Source organism: Neoarius graeffei, chromosome 18 (genome assembly GCF_027579695.1).
Source record: "Neoarius graeffei isolate fNeoGra1 chromosome 18, fNeoGra1.pri, whole genome shotgun sequence".
In the NCBI taxonomy this organism is placed as follows: Eukaryota; Metazoa; Chordata; class Actinopteri; order Siluriformes; family Ariidae; genus Neoarius; species Neoarius graeffei.
This window is the reverse complement of record NC_083586.1, coordinates 50,186,768-50,207,737: the sequence shown is the minus strand read 5'-3', so window position 1 is coordinate 50,207,737 and position 20,970 is coordinate 50,186,768. Positions and strand designations below refer to the sequence as shown.

Sequence of the window (20,970 nt, the reverse complement as noted above, 5' to 3'; positions counted from 1 at the left end):
GTCTAAAACGGCATCTACTGAAGAAATTGATGAAAAGATTGTAGCCTATAATTTTCACAGTTCGGGCAGCAGACAGAGTAAGCATACTGAAGGGAATAGCAATACAAAGCTAGCGCAGATCCACATTTCTCGCTAGCTGTGTTGGGTGTGTTGTTAACCCGTGTGGATTTAAGTGAAATACTTGAGAAGTTCTGTGGTCAAGACAACGTTTTAAGGTAAGGACACTTGATTATTAATGTTTGCCCGCCGTGGCTTGTTGTTGACGAAAGGCCCACGTGATTTTGCCTTATGCAGCTACTGCTAGCGTCATGCTTTGAACTAGGTTAAGCTCATTTGCGCTAAAGGATGGGTTTATTGAAGGACTTTGATGTAGCTAGTTTCTGTTTAAAAAATCGTATGCTCAAAACAGTATGCCCGTGTTCATCATGTTTAACTTTTTTCTTGATGGAGTGCGTGAAATATTGTTGAGTGGTATTTCGATGCAGTCATGTCAAAAAGGCAGTTGAATGCACGGTCTTATTCAAGGAGAAGGAAGACTTGCATGATGCTTGAACATAGATCGGTAAAATAGACCCTAGTAGGACTCGGTTTCGTGTATTTCGGTCTGTAGAGTTATGAGTTTGGCCGCTGTCCATGGTGTTTACATTTCATGTGGCCGCCGAGCCAAGTACCTTGACTTGCAGTGAATGTTTGTTTTCATGCCGCCGAGCTATTTTTATGTATTTTATTTTTTAAAAGGCCTTGTCTGTAGGTGTGTGTGTTTTATGTTTACACATAGGTCTACATTATCGCGCACGCGCGCTTGTGTGGTTATCTCTGGCCATGCCCCTGCGTGAAAGTTACGCAGTATCACTGTCCTGTCCGTGGTAATAATCAGAACCGGCTCTGTAATGATAATGCGCGCGTTCTTCTCTCCCTCTGTGGTCGGATGTGTTGAGCGATGTGAGCGTGGGCCTTGCGCAGCTACGCTGAGCCAAATGTAACCTATCGTAGGCTTCTAGGCTAATTACGCGCTTACACTGTAAATGCTTGACACGTATTGCAAATAAAATAAGAGTGTTTTCCTGGCCAACGGTAAGGGTAGGGTTGACAGGTAGCCTATGAGGGGCCTAGCCCCTGGGCCACAGGTGTTGATAAAGCGCCCCTGCGGACATGGAGGAGACCGAGGAACCTGTGGTGGACGACCCTGCAGAAAACGCAATTTCTTCCAGTAATGAAGTGCACCCCTGGCCCTACATATGTGATCACTTCAGCTTCGTAGAGAAAAGGGGTGACAGTTTCATTATGCAATGCAGATTACGTGTGCCCAAGAAGACAACCATTGCGGCATACAAAAATTCGACGTCTAATCTGCGCAAGCATGTTGAGGTAAGTATTGTTATTGGCATAATGTTTCCTTTCCATAGTAAAACCGACAATAGGCTGGTTATATTCCAAAAATAGTGGATGGCATTGCTAATGTTGAAGTAGCAACCTGTTGGTACTGTAACATAACGGTAACTAGTCTGTTATTCGGTTGGCTAATCATGCAAGCAAGTTAGCTCGCCAACCTGACGTGATCAGTCCTCCTACCATTCTACATCCAACAGGCCAGAAAGGAATACTAAGCAAAACAAATAATGTTTGAATTGAATTGTTCAATAACACACAGTCCACACAGGCAAGCTACGAGATTTCGGTGCAACGTTTCACTTTCATATTTCGTGTACAATGCTTTGTGTGTGGTCAGGGCGATGTAAACGACATGACTGTGTGTATTGACCTTTTTTGTTTGTCTTAGTTTTAATGCAGCATTATCCTAAGCATTCAATTTGATACACTTCCTTTAAATAAAACATCTGGGTTGAGATGTACATATATCCTTGTTTCCTCTTCTTTTTCATTTTTGCACAATACAATGGAGGCAGAAAACACCCATTGTTAAAAGTAACGTTTTACTTTTACTCAAAGTACATTTTAAATGATCTACTTTTTACTTTTACTTGAGTAGATTTTTTGTCTGGTAATTTTACTTGTACTTAAGTAAAATTTCATCAGAGTAACAGTACTTGTACTTGAGTATAATATTTTAGTACTCTTTCCACCTCTGAACATTGGTAACTGAGAGCTCCTGGCTATCAAGCTGGCCCTCAAGGAGTGGAGACACTGGCTGGAGGGTGCCACACACCTTTTCACAATCCTTACTGACCACAAGAACCTAGAATATCTGAAACCACCAAACGGCTGAATCCGCGCCAAGCCAGGTGAGCCCTATTCTTCACATGCCTCCAGTTCACCATATCCTACCGCCCCAGTTCCAGAAACCATCACTTGGGACACTGACAAAGAGATCCAGCAGTCACAGACCCAGAACCCACCCGAAAACCACCCTACCAGACTCCTCCATGGTTCACCTGAAATCAGGGCAAGACTCATCACCTGGGCTCATTCCTCACCTGTCACTGGTTATCCAAGCAGCCACTGCACATACGTACCAACTCATAACAAGCAAGTACTAGTGGGAGAATATGATCTCCGACATAAATCACTTTGTCTCCTCATGTTCAGAGTGCACCCAAGCCAAGGTACCACATGCCCCTCCTGCTGGAAAGGTGTCCTCTTCCAGTACCTCAGAGACCCTGGTCACACATAGCCACTGATTTCAAACCTTCTCAAGGAAACACCGTCATCATGGTAATCATAGATCGATTCTCCAAAGTGCTCTGACTCATTCCTCTACCAGGTCTGCCTACAGCTTATCAAACGGCCAAACTATTATTTAACCATGTATTCCATTACTTTGGTATTCCAGAAGACATCATAAGTGACTGGGGTCCCCAGTTCATCTCCCAACTTTGGACCAGTTTCATGGACCATCTAGGCATATCTGTAAGTCTCATGTCCGGGTATCATCCACAATAATTTTTTTTATGTAACTTCTGTATGAGAAACCAAAGAGACTGGGCACGGTGTCTCCCATGGACTGAGTATGCACAAAACTCCCTCAAGCATTCTACCACACACTTAACACTTTTCCACTACATGCTTGGCTACCAATCCCCCCGTTTTCATGGGACGACACATCCACTCAGTTACCAGCAGTTGATACGTGGTTCCAAAGAAGCCAACAAGTGTGGGAGGAAGTACATAAGTGCCTGCACTCTGACAAAGAACACTATTCAGCAAGCACACTAATAATTGTGTGTTTAGTAAGCACACGAACAGAATGGAGTCTAATGTATTGCTTAAAGGAGCTGGGTTTTGTGCTGGAACAATTGGCCAAAAAAGCCGACCACATGAATGGAGAGCTTTCACGCTGTAGACAGACAAACTTAAATCACTGTGCACAGAACACGTTATAACATGACAATAACCTTACATGTTATTGTCAACGTTAGTATGACACATGGAACATGAGTCCAGTCAGTGCATTCAGGTGTCTGTTTTTTCTAGCCTATTTAACTGATAATGTCCTTTGAATAAACAGTCCATGTACATTTGATCATTCCATTTTTGTCAGTAACAGAAATTAAGCAGTAATTTTTGTTTTTGTGATCAGAAATTGCAGACAAAATTGCCTACAAAATTTAAAAGCAACCCATGATTGTTGCTGATGGATAACTCGCATGATGTACTCAGAAACATGAGTGGAGCAAATTTCAATGCAATGTGAAATCACATGAGGTTCACATGGCTGTTTTGTGCTGGCAGGTAAAAGCGGCTCTTTCCACTGACTACCACCGCAAGTATATTGGAGACCTGTGGGAAACACTGCACATTTTCTCACTCCATGCTGTTTATGTTGTCACACGTTGATGGTGCAACCAAACAATAAACCTGGCAAATGATTGGCTGTTTGCCTATCACTTGTAGCAAGCGATAGGCAATTTTTGTGCTGGCAGGTAAAAGCGGCTCTTTCCACTGACTACCACCGCAAGTATATTGGAGACCTGTGGGAAACACTGCACATTTTCTCACTCCATGCTGTTTATGTTGTCACACGTTGATGGTGCAACCAAACAATAAACCTGGCAAATGATTGGCTGTTTGCCTATCACTTGTAGCAAGCAGCATTATCAAGGGATGTGATTGGCTGTTTGTGTAAGGGAGGGCACACACTTGGGGTTTCTTCATGCAATCAAACTTTCTGTATTCACTTTGTGTTTTTCTGGCAGTTTCCATTTAATACATTGAAGTGAAACTCTCAAATGTTCGCTCAAACAATTTTCTTATTGCTATTAATGGTACATATCACTTTCGTTTTATCACAAGATCTATAACAGGTATATTAATACTTAATTACAATTATTAATGGATGTGTATACATGACGCAGTTGAGCATTACAAACACTTCATTATTTCTTGATGCATTAAGTATTAATTTATGTATTAATTATCATGAAAGCAGGAGTTCACTTCTTAATATATGCTTATTTGTCTACCTGTATTTGAAGTTTTACAAATTATGGTATTCGAGCAATAAAAACACTAGGACATCGTGTCATAAAATAACTAACACACACACACACACACACGTTCTAATAATACTTTTTAAAAAAACCACCATTTCAGAGTTAGGTCAAACAAGTTCTGATATTTCATTATTGCATACATTATGGACATATCATAACTTATTATTGATATCATTAATCACAACTATCTTTACACTGCAAATAACTAACTAAAAGATGATCGTGTAAATTGCACCTGGAATAAAGGAGTCCCTGCGGCAATCGTATAGCATGCCAGGATACAGAGATCTTCCCAGGGCAGGTATTTCCATGCATTTGGAATCCATTACTGTTACAAGAGAAAAGAAAAGACAAAGACAAGATAATATTGGAAAATGCATTAAACTGTGAAGTTGTAAGTGTGACAGTGTGGCATAATCAGGGCTGTTGACTTAACAAAATATGGAAAATATTCTTTGATTTTCAAAAATCTTGATGTTACCACATATACAAATAATCACAGTCTAAAGTGGTGCTTGAAAGTTTGTGAACCCTTTAGAATTTTCTATATTTCTGCATAAGTGATCTAAAACATCAGATTTTCACACAAGTCCTAAAAGTAGATAAAGAGAACCCAGTTAAATAAATGAGACAAAATATTATACTTGGTCATTTATTTATTGAGCAAAATGATCCAATATTACATATCTGTGAGTGGCAAACGTATGTGAACCTTTGCTTTCAGCATCTGGTGTGACCCCCTTGTGCAGCAATAACTGCAGCTAAATGTTTCCAGTAACTGTTGATCAGTCCTGTGCACCGGCTTGGAGGAATTTTAGCTCATTCCTCCGTACAGAACAGCTTCAACTCTGGGATGTTGGTGGGTTTCCTCACATGAACTGCTCGCTTCAGGTCCTTCCACAACATTTCGACTAGATTAAGATCACGACTTTGACTTGGCTGTTCCAAAACATTAACATTATTCTTCTTTAACCATTCTTTGGTCGAACGACTTGTGTGCTTAGGGTCGTTGTCTTGCTGCATGACCCACCTTCTCTTGAGGTGCAGTTCATGGACAGATGTCCTGACATTTTCCTTTAGAATTCATTGCTCCATCAATGATGACAAGCCGTCCTGGCCCAGATGCAGCGAAACAGGCCCAAACCATGATACTACCGATACTACCACCACTACCACCACCACCACCATGTTTCACAGATGGGAGGAGATTCTTATGCTGGAATGCAGTGGTTTTCCTTTCTCCAAACATAACACTGCTCTTTTAAACCAAAAAGTTCTATTTTGGTCTCATCTGTCCACAAAACATTTTCCCAATAGCCTTCTGGCTTGTCCACGTGATCTTTAGCAAACTGCGGACGATCAGCAATGTTCTTTTTGGAGAGCAGTGGCTTTCTCCTTGCAACCCTTCCATGCACACCATTGTTGTTCAGTATTCTCCTGATGGTGGACTCATGAACATTAGCCAATGTAAGAGAGGCCTTCAGTTGCTTGGAAGTTACCTTGGGGTCCTTTGTGACGTCACCGACTATTACACGCCTTGCACTTGGAGTGATCTTTGTTAGTCGACCACTCCTGGGGAGGGTAACAATGGTCTTGAATTTCCTCCATTTGTACACAATCTGTCTGACTGTGGATTGGTGGAGTCCAAACTCTTTAGAGATGGTTTTGTAACCTTTTCCAGCCTGATGTGCATCAACAATGCTTTTTCTGAGGTCCTCAGAAATCTTCTTTGTTTGTGTCATGATACACTTCCACAAACATGTGTTAAGATCAGACTTTGATAGATCCCTGTTCTTTAAATAAAACAGGGTGCCCACTCACACCTGATTGTCATCCCATTGATTGAAAACACCTGACTCTAATTTCACTTTCAAATTAACTGCTAATCCTAGAGGTTCACATACTTTTGCCACTGACAGATATATAATATTGGCTCATCTTCCTCAATAAAGAAATGACCAAGTATAATATTTTTGTCTCATTTGTTTAACTGGGTTCTCTTTATCTACTTTTGTGGCTTGTGTGAAAATCTGATGTTTTAGGTCATATTTATGCAGAAATACTGAAAATTCTAAAGGGTTCATAAACTTTTAAGCACCACTGTATTTATATAGGCTTACTACAGGTACTATAGCAGTGGCAAAGATATCAATCTGACTTATGAATTGCATGCTAGAGGTGATGCAATAACTGGTATTCTTCCTTGCTTACTGTAAGACATCAGATAATCAAAAGAAATTGTCTGCCAGATGTGGAAGATGTAATTATGTGACAGAAACTAACCTCCAACACCTCTTTCAGATACCAATAAAACCCTCAACACTTCTTACTCAGCTTACTTGAGCTTCATGCTCAGTTTTTACATTGCTGGTGCTAGCAGGCTAAAAAAAAAAAATTAAATAAATAAAAAAGTCTAACAAAATTAAGTTGTTGCACACAGACGATTACATTAAAAATCAAGTTTTAGAAGAAGCCTTTGTCACATACACACTCAAGAACAGTGAAGTTCGTCCTCCGCATTTAACCTATCCGAAGCAGTGAACAGACGCTTACGCACACACAAGAGCAATGAGCACACACATACCCAGAGCAGTGGGCAGCTATACTACAGTGCCTGGGGAGCAGTTGGGGGTTGGGTGTCTTGCGCAAGGGCACTTCAGCTCAAGGCCGCCCCATGTTAACCTACCTGCATCCCTGGAGAGATAGAATGGGCGGACAGACAGCAGTTCGATATTTGCTGTGCATATTGACTCCCTTACGGTGATGTTACACCACCACTGGTTTTATATATAAAATGTCCCTGTCCAACCTGACAGGTGCTCCAAAGCCACTAATTGATAAATCCGCATCGGTGTCCCTGGACGACAGCCACATCTCACTGAAGGCCATAATGTAGGCATCTCTGTATTTGTGTAAATAGTTTGCGTTCGCTTGCAGCTCATCACCCTTGTTTTTGAGTTAGTGAACGTTCGCGAGAATTATGGATGGAAGCAAAATTCACCACAATTTTTGGTGTTTTAACCTGATCCGGATGCCACCTCTTCTTCCTCATTTCCTCTCCTTGGGAAAGTTCTTTTTGTCTCTTCTAAAAGACCTGTGCCTAGAAATCTCCTCCAATATGTCCTGAGTAACAAGCGGGTCCAGATATATATTGTAGTCATGATCCGCCCCGGACTTCCACTCCAGAGATTTACTATTTCCCAGTTCAGCGCAATCTGGATCCGGGACGGGACTTCCATCTTGCCTGCATTCATTTCCTGGTCTGCTCTGCTGTGTAATAAATAGGCCGTTCTCAGAAAGGGACTCTGCTAGAATGTCTTGTCTGTTTCTCACGTAGTCTCTGTACCATTTTTTTGCTTCCTGGATTTTTGCTCTCTGTTTTGCCTAGTCTTAGCCACAGTTTTTTGCACTACGTTTTTGTCAGAACTATTTTTCATATTAGCACTTTGTCTACCTCGTTGTTGTCTGGATTATTTTTGCTATTTTTGTTTGTTGACTCTTTTTGGACTTTAATTAAATACATTCATTGGATTTTCGGGTTTGTGTTCTGCTATTGGATCCTAACCCACCACATCTTGCCACCCCTAACAGTACATCCTATACACTAATGACTGTAGAAACCAGCATAGGGATGGGCACATCCTGAAACTTGCTGATACCATTAGTCAGTTTACTGTATAAAGATTAATTTCAGCATGGGCCAGTGGTTGATGAGTTTGTCAGATGGTGTGATGAGTCTTTCCTTCAGTTGAACACCTCAGAGACCAAGGACATGGTCATTGATTTTAGAAGGAATTAATCTTGCTCTCCACCACAGACCTACATTAAAGGGAGTTGTATCGAGTTTGTCGACCAGTATCAATATCTGGGCACAATGATCGACAACAGGTTGAAATTCAATGTAAATACTGAAGCCATCTGTAGGAAAGGTCAGCAACGTTTGTACTTTCTTAGGAAGTTAAACTTGTTTAATGTGGACAGGGAAATGTTGTCCCGGTTTTGCAAATTTTTATACAATCTGTTCTTACTTTCTTTTATTGCCTGGTATGGAAGCATCAGTATTAAGGACAAAAATAATCTGAGCCATATTGTAAAGGTGGCTGGTAAGTTGATAGGCACCCCACAGTCATCTTTGATGGCCATTTATGAGAAACAGGTCCTCCAAAAAGTGAGGTCTATATTAGACTGCAAAAATCACCCCTTCACTGTAATTTTGAAGCTCTTCCTTCAGGCCGGCGACTAAGAGTCCCATTTTATAAATGCAACAGAACTAAAAACTCTTTTGTTCCTGGTGCAATACGCCTGCTTAATTCGCAAAATGTTGATTTATAGTATGTGAATAATTTTGAAAAACATCTGGCAGAAACAGACTGGTGTGATGGAATTACTTTTATATTGTATATTGTCTACTGTTGTCATATTTCTCTCTTGTGACTGTTGTGTGTCTTTTTGTTATTCTGTGTGCCTGACTGCAAGACAAGTTTCCCTTTGGGATAATAAAGTGAACTGAACTGAAAGTTCTGCTTTTATAGACGTATAGACTTTGATTTTTTTCCCCTTGTATATTAATCTTGTTCATTTTATTCATAATACCAGGCTGCTAATTAATTAAAAATTGTGGAAGTAGGAAGAGTGTGTTTATTATTCCCCATGTGATTTCTGAATGCTGGTTTACTTTTTTTTTTAAATAAAGATGGCGTACTAAAATTTGCTGTGTTGTGTTGTTGATACATATGTTATTTACCAGCTGAGAGGTCTGTATCGTGAAATACCGTGACCGAGGTCTTGAAAGTACTGAGCGAGGCCTTCTGTGCCGAAGTCACGGTATTTCACCATACGGACCGACCTTAAGCTGGTAAATAATATTTATTTTTTTCTTTACCAAATTCAAACAGAAAACCAGAGCGCCCGAAAGGGAAAGCCGAGCCGAGCTGCCATTTTGAATCCTCATTCACGACTGTAATGCAAATTGCTTTCTCCTCGGTATAGACCCTTCCCATGTGACGTCACGACAAATGCGGCTGCCATTTTGGACATGAACTACCAGTAGTCTACCACAGCCAACAACGAGGAACGACGGCGAAGCATCGAAAGGAATATAGCCATCAAAGAAAGTTTTTACTTTCAGCAAGACTTCCATCATGCCATTATATTGTTGTGCACCTGGATGTAGTAACCATCAACACACAAGGCAAGACTTATCATTTTATCGGATCCCGACAGATGCTGACCGACGGAGAAGATGGATGATCTCTAAAATATTGGCAAAATGATGTTTATTGACATAGCAATCGTGTGTAACGGGAAGCATTTGCATATCCGAAGTGTTGTGTTTACATCAAAGATAAAATAAACCGATATGACAACGACTGCTGATGCCGTTGGGGACACAAACTAGTCGAAAGGAAGTGTGCCAACAGACTTCCTTTGTCGTGGATTCTGCTTTAAGGTAAGATGCATTTAATTATTCATCTGCTGTGGGTTTGGAATCGGTAGCCTGACCGATTCGTTCATGTTTGTGGTGCCATTTGTTTGTTGACGCGTGTTGAAATGGAAGATTGGTTGTTGACATGATTTCCAGTGATGCTTTGGTGCTGCTGTGGATCAGATGTGTTGAGTAGCCTGACTGGTTTTTTTTTTCTTGCGTGTGGTATCATTGTTGACGCGAGGTTGTTTTTTGAACATGCCAATGCGGACACGATTTCCCCTGATGAGTTATGACTTCAGACGCAATGCGTGTGTGGAGGTGTGGAGTCCGCGTGATATGTGCGTAAGATAGGCTTCTCATGTGTTTGGAGATCCGTGCTTTGAGACAAGCGCAAGCACCCCCCCCCCCCCCCCCAGAGAAAAAAAGGGACCCCCCGAAAATATCGGCATAGTTCGAACACTGGGTTGGAGAAAGTAATGGCAAATAGTGAGTGCACAAACCATAGAAGGTAAACTGTACACAGCGCCAGGGCAGTGTGATGGTATGTCTACTTTTAGATTGTGTTAGCTTATCAATGAACACACTCGTCACTCGACGAGTTTCATGTCTTTACGAAGGATAATTAAATGTGTGTTAGGTATTATTGTTGCAGTCTAAGCAGTCATTGTAGCAGCTAGATGAGCGAGAACCGAAAGGGTCTGTGCCATAAATCATTATTTCTTCATGTCCAAAATGGCGGTCGCGTTTACGAAGGTCAAGTGAGTGGGAAGGGTCAATACAAGTGCACTTCCATGGCGGGAGGGGGGACACGATGACACACCACCTACATTTTGCTGCCTGTAGTACCCTATTTATACAAAATTGAGTCATTCAGGATTCAGCCATGTTATTGCATTTTTAAGCTTTCTCCTGAAATGTTTTCTTTTATTTCTTCTTCCTCAGGATAGTAAAACTCGCTTTCGCTGTGAAGACTGTCGTTATCACCATCCATGCTGTAAAATTAATGCTATTCTCCTGAGAAATGCTGGCAAAAATTTATACGATTTTTGATAATCTTAGAAATCTTATAAAAAAAAGATAAACATTGACAAAAAAATGCTACCATGTTTGTTGTGAGGGCGGCACGGTGGTGTAGTGGTTAGCGCTGTCGCCTCACAGCAAGAAGGTCCTGGGTTCGAGCCCCGGGGCCGGCGAGGGCCTTTCTGTGTGGAGTTTGCATGTTCTCCCCGTGTCTGCGTGGGTTTCCTCTGGGTGCTCCGGTTTCCCCCACAGTCCAAAGACATGCAGGTTAGGTTAACTGGTGACTCTAAATTGACCGTAGGTGTGAATGGTTGTCTGTGTCTATGTGTCAGCCCTGTGATGACCTGGCGACTTGTCCAGGGTGTACCCCGCCTTTCGCCCGTAGTCAGCTGGGATGGGCTCCAGCTTGCCTGCGGCCCTGTAGAAGGATAAAGCGGCTAGAGATAATGAGATGAGATGTTTGTTGTGAATGAGCGAGTCACCAGAGGTCCATAACTGGGGTCCGTACCATAGAATACGGACCCACTCGCCAGCCAATCAGAGCGCAGTATTTGGACTGCGGAAAAAATAATTGATGTTATTTGTTTTTAGAACTCATTGAAAAACACACAATTGTTATTGAAGCCCAGATTACAAAAGAAAAATAGAATTTAAGGAGGGTGCACTTTTTTCTCATGACTGCAGAAGAATAATTGCCCTGTAAACATTTCTGACTGAAAACTTTCTCTAAAAGAGCCTACTTGTGTGTTTGAGTCACAATGGCTTAATCTTGCATGACCCAAAGGCCATGTAAAAAGAAGTTTGTGATAGATTTTATCCATTTACAATAAATGAGGTTAGATGGGCATCAGACATACATTTCAAGGCAGAGGAAGGACACAAATTGACAATGATTTCACTTGAAGGAAAAAGAATCATAAAAGGCCAATGACAAAGAAACATGAACAGCAGAATACAGTGGTGCTTGAAAGTTTGTGAACCTTTAGAATTTTCTATATTTCTGCAAAAATATGACCTAAAACATCATCAGATTTTCACACAAGTCCTAGAAGTAGATAACAAGAACCCAGTTAAACAAATGAGACAAATTATACTTGGTCATTTATTTATTGAGGAAAATGATCCGATATTACATATCTGTGAGTGGCAAAAGTATGTGAACCTCTAAGATTAGCAGTTAATTTTAAGGTGAAATTAGAGTCAGGTGTTTTCAATCAATGGGATGACAATCCAGTGTGAGCGGGCGCCCTGTTTTATTGAAAAAACAGGGATCTATCAAAGTCTGATCTTCACAACACATGTTTGTGGAAGTATATCATGGCATGAACAAAGATTTCTGTGAGGACCTCAGAAAAAGCATTGTTGATGCTCATCAGGCTGGAAAAGGTTACAAAACCATCTCTAAAGAGTTTGGACTCCAGCAATCCATAGTCAGACAGATTGTATACAAATGGAGGAAATTCAAGACCATTGTTACCCTCCCGCCTTTCGCCCGTAGTCAGCTGGGATAGGCTCCAGCTTGCCTGCGACCCTGTAGAAGGATAAAGCGGCTAGAGATAATGAATGAATGAATGAATGTTACCCTCCCCAGAAGTGGTCGACCAACAAAGATCACTCCAAGAGCAAGGCGTATAATAGTCGGCGAGGTCACAAAGGACCCCAGGGTAACTTCTAAGCAACTGCAGGCCTCACTCACTTTGGCTAATGTCAATGCTCATGAGTCCACCATCAGGAGAACACTGAACAACAATGGTGTGCATGGAAGGGTTGCAAGGAGAAAGCCACTGCTCTCCAAAAAGAACGTTGCTGCTCATCTGCAGTTTGCTAAAGATCACATGGACAAGCCAGAAGGCTATTGGAATAATGTTTTGTGGATGGATGAGACCAAAGTAGACCTTTTTGGTTTCAATGAGAAGCATCATGTTTGGAGAAAGGAAAAACACTGCATTCCAGCATAAGAACCTTATCCCATCTGTGAAACATGGTGGTGGTAGTATCATGGTTTGGGCCTGTTTTGCTGCATCTGGGCCAGGATGGCTTGCCATCATTGATGGAACAATGAATTCTGAATTATACCAGCAAATTCTAAAGGAAAATATCAAGACATCTGTCCATGAACTGAATCTCAAGAGAAGGTGGGTCATGCAGCAAGACAACGACCCTAAGCACACAAGTCATTCTACCAAAGAATGGTTAAATTTGTGGGATACAAATTTGAAACAGGAGAAAAAAATGGAGCACATGAGTGTGTGAATGAAAGGTGGAAGACCAACTACAGTAACGGAAAGCAAGAAAAGACATTATGTTGTGGAGGAAAGGAAACACAGGACCAAACTAATAAATATCAGCAGTCAGCAAGCACCTTGGTGTGGTTAGCTGTTTGTTTAGCGACAGAATGATGTAACTGTCAACGTTGTTAAAACACAAAAACACACATATTTTCAACCGTAGTAAGATAGACAACGAGCTACAACCTAACTTTCATCAAAACGAGCCATCCTCGGAGCCACACGAACAACATTAGTGTTTACGTGTAGCCGGCTGTGAGAGCAGCGCACAGGGACTGTCTACAGAGTTCAACACCGAAAAGAGACATTACAAAAAATATTCAATAACTTCACTACGATACAGTGTAGTGTCACCAAACTCACTACACACTTCACTGATCCCCTACAGATTACACTACAACACTATTTGGATAATGCATTTCTCATAATTTCTGGGAATTTTTAATAGGAATATTAATCAATAACTTCACTATGATACAGTGTAGTGTCACCAAACTCACTACACACTTCATTGACCTCCTACAGATTACACTACAACACTTGGTTTGAAAGAAAGGCATTTTTCATAATTTCTGAGAATTTTTATTAGGAATATTAATCAATAACTTCACTATGGGCGGCATGATGGTGTAGTGGTTAGCGCTGTTGCCTCATGGCAAGAAGGTCCTGGGTTCGAGCCCCGTGGCCGGCGAGGGCCTTTCTGTGTGGAGTTTGCATGTTCTCCCCGTGTCTGCGTGGGTTTCCTCCGGGTGCTCTGGTTTCCCCCACAGTCCAAAGACATGCAGGTTAGGTTAACTGGTGACTCTAAATTGACCGTAGGTGTGAGTGTGAATGGTTGTCTGTGTCTATGTTTCAGCCCTGTGATGACCTGGCGACGTGTCCAGGGTGTACCCCGCCTTTTGCCCGTACTCAGCTGGGATAGGCTCCAGCTTGCCTGCGACCCTGTAGAACAGGATAAAGCGGCTATAGATAATGAGATGAGATGAGAACTTCACTACGATACAGTGTCGTGTCACCAAACTCACTACACACTTCACTGATCTCCTACAGATTACACTACAACACTTATTTGGGCAAATAATGCCTTTCATAATTTCTGGGAATTTTTAATGGGAATATTAATCAATAACTTCACTATGATACAGTGTAGTGTCACCAAACTCACTACACACTTCATTGACCTCCTACAGATTACACTACAACACTTGGTTTGAAAAAATGTTTTTCATAGTTTGGGGGAAATTTTATTAGGAATTACATTCAATAACTATTACAGTGTAGTATCATAAACCTCAGGTCAACCACTCCTGTTACCTCCTTGGTACTACAGCAATTAGTTTGTGAGAGATGGCTTTAGTATAATTTGGGGTATTTCAATTTTGTTACATGTGAGAATGGTGTGGTTGCCTAATTGCCACTACCATGAACCAATCAAATGAAGGATGGATAGGGTGAGTAAGTCACTGGCCAATCAAGAGCAACTTTCAATTAAGCTCTACCTGCAGTGATATTTCAGTCTGCAAAACCTCTATCTTGGAAAAAGGAAGTGCCTATGCATATGGATCCCCTTGAAAATGTGCCTCCAGTCCTGCTCCATGGTTATATGTAAGTTATCTTTTCATTGTAGTTATTAATATATTTGCGCTATGCTTGTATACTTGTTCAGACTCAAATTTCTGCTAGATTTTGTGCATATTCTACTACTGTAACTGAAATTTTACTAGATATCAGCTCCAAACTAATGTATATTTTCTGAATCTGAATAAATAGCATAAAGTGTTAGGACTGGGACTGTTTTGTCCTCTAGAGGCCGCTGTTATTTCCTTTTCTTGTCATGTTTGTTTTGGCCTCTAGAGGCCGCCACTGTTTCTGTGTTTTATGTTTGTTGTTTTCCATGTGTCTTGTGCCCTGCCTAGTCCTCATTAGTGTCACCTGTGTCCTATTTTAGTTTGTGTATTTATACCCCTGAGTTCAATCCTCTTGTCACGGAGTCTTTGTGCTGTTATGTTTAGCTCCAGTTACCTCTGTTCCTATTCCTCGCCTATGTCCTTGTGTTCTTTGTATTTTTGCTTTCTTTTGGACTTTGTGGATTGTGTTCTTGACTTTTTGGATCTTCTGAGCATTTGGATTTTCACCCCTTCTTTTCTGGTTATTGGCTTTTGTATTGACTTTGAACTTTTGGATTTTTTTTATTTTTTCCCTTATATCTTCTGAGTGTTTTGGATTATACTTTTTGGATTTTTTGCATGTAAATATTGTTAATAAACCTTTTGATACTTTTTCTACTTCTGCCTCATGCCTCTGCATTTGAGTCATCCCCCTGGTGGCCTAGTAGGGGTTTGCTGGATTATCACACCAGCGAACCAGGTTCGAATCCCAACAAAACCCTAACAGAAAGACTCCGTCATGACCGACTCAGCAGAGGCTTCTTCATCTGTCTACCCGGCCAACCTTCAGGGAATGATGGCTGCGTTAACACGCCTCGGATCCACCATGGACACTCATGGACGGACTCCCGCAAGCCAACGTGAGACCCTTGCTCGCCACGAGGTACTGCCCCAGCAGATTGGGAGAACCCTGGCACAGCTGACTTCTCTGCCCCCATCTCCTCCACCTGATTCTCCTCCTGCCATGCTGCCTTCTTCACCTCGCGAACCCAGCCTTCCTGCACCACAGAGGTATGACGGCAAGCACAGTGAGTGTCGAGAGTTCCTTACCCAGTGTCAACTCACCTTTGAGCTTCAGCCTACCACCTACACTACGGATCGCCACAAGATTGCCTTTGTGATAACCTTGTTAGCTGGTAAGGCGCGAGCCTGGGCTACTGCTATCTGGCAGAGACAGGGACCTGAGTGCTCTGATTTCCAGCTGTTTACTGAGGAGATGCTGCGTGTCTTTGATCAAGCAGACATCAGTAAAGACGCAGCCAGAAAGCTCATGTCCATCCGGCAAGGGGGAAGCGTCGCAGACTACGCCATCTCGGTCCGGATGCTCGCAGCAGTAAGTGGATGGAACGAGACTGCCCTGGTGTCAGCCTTCCACCATGGTCTGTCTAACCCCATCAAAGACGGTCTGGCTTCTATCGGATACCCTAGTGACCTCGAAACACTGATCTCACATTCTACTCATCTGGACAACAGGATGAGAGAACGCCGCCAAGTCCTGAGCCTCCCCGGCCTCCCTGCCTCTACCTGGAGCCCGTCTACCTCCTCCAGTGACTGTCCTGAACCCATGCAAGTGGGCTGTACTCGCCTCTCCGCATCTGAGAGGGAGCGCAGAAGGAGGGACAAGTGCTGCATCTACTGTGGTAAGCATGGTCACTTCCGAACATCATGTCCCAAACTCTCGGGAAAAGGACCGCCCCGTCCAGCCGAGGGAGGGTTGTGACGGGGCCTACCCTCTCTCCCGGACTCCCTGGCCAAGGAATCTACATCCCGGTCTCCATCTCCTGGAGTGAGTCCGTCCACTCTTGTCAAGCTTTGTTAGACTCAGGGGCGGCTGGAAACTTTATGGATGTTCACTTCGCCCAAAGTATCAATGTCCCGACTGCACCTCTTGAAGTCCCACTGTCTGTGTCTGCCTTGGATGGCCAAGCCTTAGGTGACGGTAGAGTCACCCAAGTAACTTCTCCAGTCTTCCTCCAGTCTCAAGGTCACAAGGAAGAAATATCCCTGCACCTGATTCCTTCACCTGAGTTCCCAGTTATTCTAGGTCTCCCTTGGTTTACCCGCCACAACCCTTGTATAGACTGGGTCACTAGCCAGGTTGTGGAGTGGGGTCCTGCTTGCTATGCCTCTTGTCTGCTCTCTAGCTCTCCTGTGTCTCCTGCCGAGCCTCCTGATCTCACCGAGTTATCTCAAGTTCCCACAGAGTACTGGGATCTTAAGGAAGTTTTCAGCAAGAGCAGGGCCGCCGTTCTTCCTCCGCACCGTGCCTACGACTGTGCCATCGACTTGCTCCCTGGGACTACCCCTCCTCATGGCAGACTGTTGTCCCTCTCTCAGCCAGAACGCAAGGCCATGGAGGAATACCTCAAAGACGCCCTGGTCTCTGGGTTCATTCGACCCTCCACCTCACCCGCTGGTGCCGGCTTCTTCTTTGTCGGCAAGAAGGATGGGGGGCTCCGACCATGTATTGACTACAGGGGCCTGAACAAGATCACTGTGCGCAACCAATATCCCCTTCCGCTGATGTCCACAGCATTCGACCTGCTCCAAGGCGCCACCATCTTCACCAAGTTGGACCCACGGAACGCATACCACCTCATCCGTATCTGACAGGGAGACGAGTGGAAGACTGCCTTCAACACCCCATCTGGGCACTATGAATACCAGGTGATGCCCTTCGGACTCACCAACGCACCAGCTGTTTTTCAGGCCCTAATCAACGACGTCTTGAGGGACATGATTAACCTGTACGTTTTTGTCTACCTCGACGACATCCTTATCTTTTCCAAGACCATGCAGGAGCACCGCCACCATGTCCGCCAGGTTCTCCCGAGGCTGCTACAGAACAATCTGTTCGCCAAGGCCCAGAAATTTCATGTTCCCGAGGTCTCCTTTCTGGGTTTTATTGTACAGACAGGCCAACTCCAAATGGACCCAGCCAAGACCCTGGCCGTCCGGGACTGGCCCACTCCCAAGTCCGTCAAAGAGGTTCAGCGGTTCTTAGGATTTGCTAACTTCTACCGCAAATTTATCAGGAACTTTAGTTCTGTAGCAGCACCCACGTCGGACCTCACCAAAGGGACAGGTGGATCTTATGTCTGGTCTCCTCAGGCGGAAAAGGTGTTCAAAGACCTCAAGGACCGCTTCTGCACGGCACCCATTCTGGTCCTCCCGGACACCTCCCAACCATTCATCGTGGAGGTGGATGCCTCAGACAGAGGTGTCGGCGCGGTGCTCTCTCAATGTTCGGAAGGACAGCTGCACCCCTGCACATACTTCTCCCACCGCCTGAGTCCTGTGGAGTCCCGGTACGATGTGGGGGATTGAGAACTGCTAGCGGTCAAACTGGCCCTTGAGGAGTGGAGGCACTGGCTGGAGGGAGCACAACATCCATTCCTGGTTTGGACGGACCACAAGAACCTGGAGTACCTCCAGCAAGCCAAGTGACTGAACCCATGACAGGCTAGGTGGGCCCTGTTTTTCAGTCGGTTTGACTTCACCCTCTCGTACCGCCCCGGCTCCAAGAACACCAAACCTGAAGCACTGTCCAGGCTGTTCTCTGCCACTAACAGGGAGAGTGAAGTTGGGCCTATTATCCCTGTGTCCCGGATTGTGGCCCCTGTCCGCTGGGGTATTGAGGAGGCCGTCCAACGAGCCCAACGCCAGGACCCCGGTCCTGGGACGGGGCCACCGGGCCTCTTGTACGTCCCACATCAAGCCCGGGCCAAGGTTCTCCAGTGGGGTCACTCTTCCCCTCTCACCGCCCACCTGGGAGCTCGGAGGACCCTGGACTTCCTGAAAAGACGCTTCTGGTGGCCTAACATGGAGAAGGAAGTAAGGTCATTTGTCCTGTCATGTGAGGTCTGCACCAGAACCAAGAACCCGCGACAGTGTCCCCAGGGTCTCCTGCATCCTCTGACCATTCCCCGGCGTCCCTCGTCCCACGTGGCAGTCGACTTCATCACGGGTCTCCCTGAGTCTCAAGGTAATACTGTCATTTTGGTTATAGTCGACAGATTCTCAAAGGCCTGCCGCTTCATACCACTGTGCAAACTCCCTTCTGCTCTTGAAACAGCCAAACTTATTTTTAATCATGTCTTCCGAATCTTTGGTCTCCCACAGGACATCGTCTCAGACCGAGGGCCCCAGTTCTCCTCCCGAGTGTGGCACGGGTTCTGCAAGGTCATCGGAGCCACTGCCAGCCTCTCCTCTGGGTTTCACCCACAGTCCAATGGCCAGACGGAGAGGCTCAACCAGGACCTGGAAACCACCCTGTGAGGCCTGGCTATGGATAACCCGACATCGTGGAGCACCTGGCTGCCATGGGCAGAGTACACCCACAACACCCTGCAGTCATCGGCCACCAAGCTGTCGCCATTCCAGTGCCAATTCGGGTTCCAGCCACCTCTGTTCCCGGACCAGGAGGAAGACGAGGGGGTGCACTCAGTCAACCAATATGTGAGACGGTGTCGCAAGACCTGGAGCAAGGTCAGAAAGACCCTCATCCAGACCTCCAGAACCAACCAGACTCAGGCCAACCACCACAGAAGACCTGCCCACACTTTCCGCCCTGGGCAGCGGGTTTGGCTGTCCACTAAGGACCTTCCGCTGCGGGTGGAGAACCGCAAGCTTGCTCCTTGCTACATTGGCCCCTTCAAGGTGGTGCGCAGGGTGAACCCTGTCGCCTACCGGCTCCAGTTGCCCCGGATTCTGAGGATCAACCCCACTTTCCATGTTTCCCTGTTGCGGCCCGTACTGACGTCCACGTATGCCCCTGCCCCTAGGAACCCCCCCCCCGCATCTTCCAGGGTCAGACTGTGTTCACTGTGCATTGCCTGCTTGACTCCCGCCGGGTCCATGGTGGGCTTCAATATCTAGTGGACTGGGAGGGCTATGGTCCTGAGGAGCACTGCTGGGTTCCCGCTCGGGACGTCTTAGATAAAGAACTGTGTCGGGACTTCCATTCGGCCCATCCGGATCGCCCTGGGAACGTCAGGAGACGCTCCTGGGGGGGGGGGGGGGTCCTGTTAGGACTGGGACTATTTTGTCCTCTAGAGGCCACTGTTATTTCCTTTTCTTGTCATGTTTGTTTTGGCCTCTAGAGGCCGCCACTGTTTCTGTGTTTTATGTTTGTTGTTTTCCATGTGTCTTGTGCCCTGCCTAGTCCTCATTAGTGTCACCTGTGTCCTATTTTAGTTTGTGTATTTATACCCCTGAGTTCAGTCCTCTTGTCACGGAGTCTTTGTGCTGTTATGTTTAGCTCCAGTTACCTCTGTTCCTATTTCCTCGCCTATGTTCTTGTGTTCTTTGTATTTTTGCTTTCTTTTGGACTTTGGGGATTTTGTTATTGACTTTTTGGATCTTCTGAGCATTTGGATTTTCACCCTTTCTTTTCTGGTTATTGGCTTTTGTATTGACTTTGAACTTTTGGATTTTTTAAATTTTTTTCCCTTATATCTTCTGAGCGTGGGACGGCACGGTGGTGTAGTGGTTAGCGCTGTCGCCTCACAGCAAGAAAGTCCTGGGTTCGAGCCCCGGGGCCGGCGAGGGCCTTTCTGTGCGGAGTTTGCATGTTCTCCCCGTGTCCGCGTGGGTTTCCTCCGGGTGCTCCGGTTTCCCCCACAGTCCAAAGACATGCAGGTTAGGTTAACTGGTGACTCTAAATTGACCGTAGGTGTGAATGTGAGTGTGAATGGTTGTCTGTGCCTATGTGTCAGCCCTGTGATGACCTGGTGACTTGTCCAGAGTGTACCCCGCCTTTCGCCCATAGTCAGCTGGGATAGGCTCCAGCTTGCCTGCGACCCTGTAGAAGGATAAAGCGGCTAGAGATGATGAGATCTTCTGAGCGTTTTGGATTATACTTTTTGGATTTTTTGTGTGTAAATATTGTTAATAAACCTTTTGATACTTTTTCTACTTCCGCCTCACGCCTCTGCATTTGAGTCATCCCCCCTGGTGGCCTAGTGGGGGCTTGCTGGATTATCACACCAGCAAACCAGGTTTGAATCCCAGCAAAACCCTAACATAAAGAGACAGACACATGATGTCCCTAACCTATCATTAACCATATTATGAAATAATTATGTGGAAAACTGTAAATGTTTTTTTTAAGTTCT

General features: G+C 44.5%; 1 protein-coding gene across 1 annotated transcript in view; it reads right to left on the bottom strand.

Moving 5' to 3' along the window:
* Window positions 1-20,970, bottom strand: part of LOC132865786 (neoverrucotoxin subunit beta-like) — a 62,936-nt gene that overhangs the window by 20,774 nt on the left and 21,192 nt on the right. The window contains exon 2 of the mRNA XM_060898295.1: window positions 4,687-4,779. Coding sequence (XP_060754278.1) covers window positions 4,687-4,777 — 91 coding nt within the window. The 5' untranslated portion in view covers window positions 4,778-4,779. The remainder of the gene's footprint in view (window positions 1-4,686; window positions 4,780-20,970) is intronic.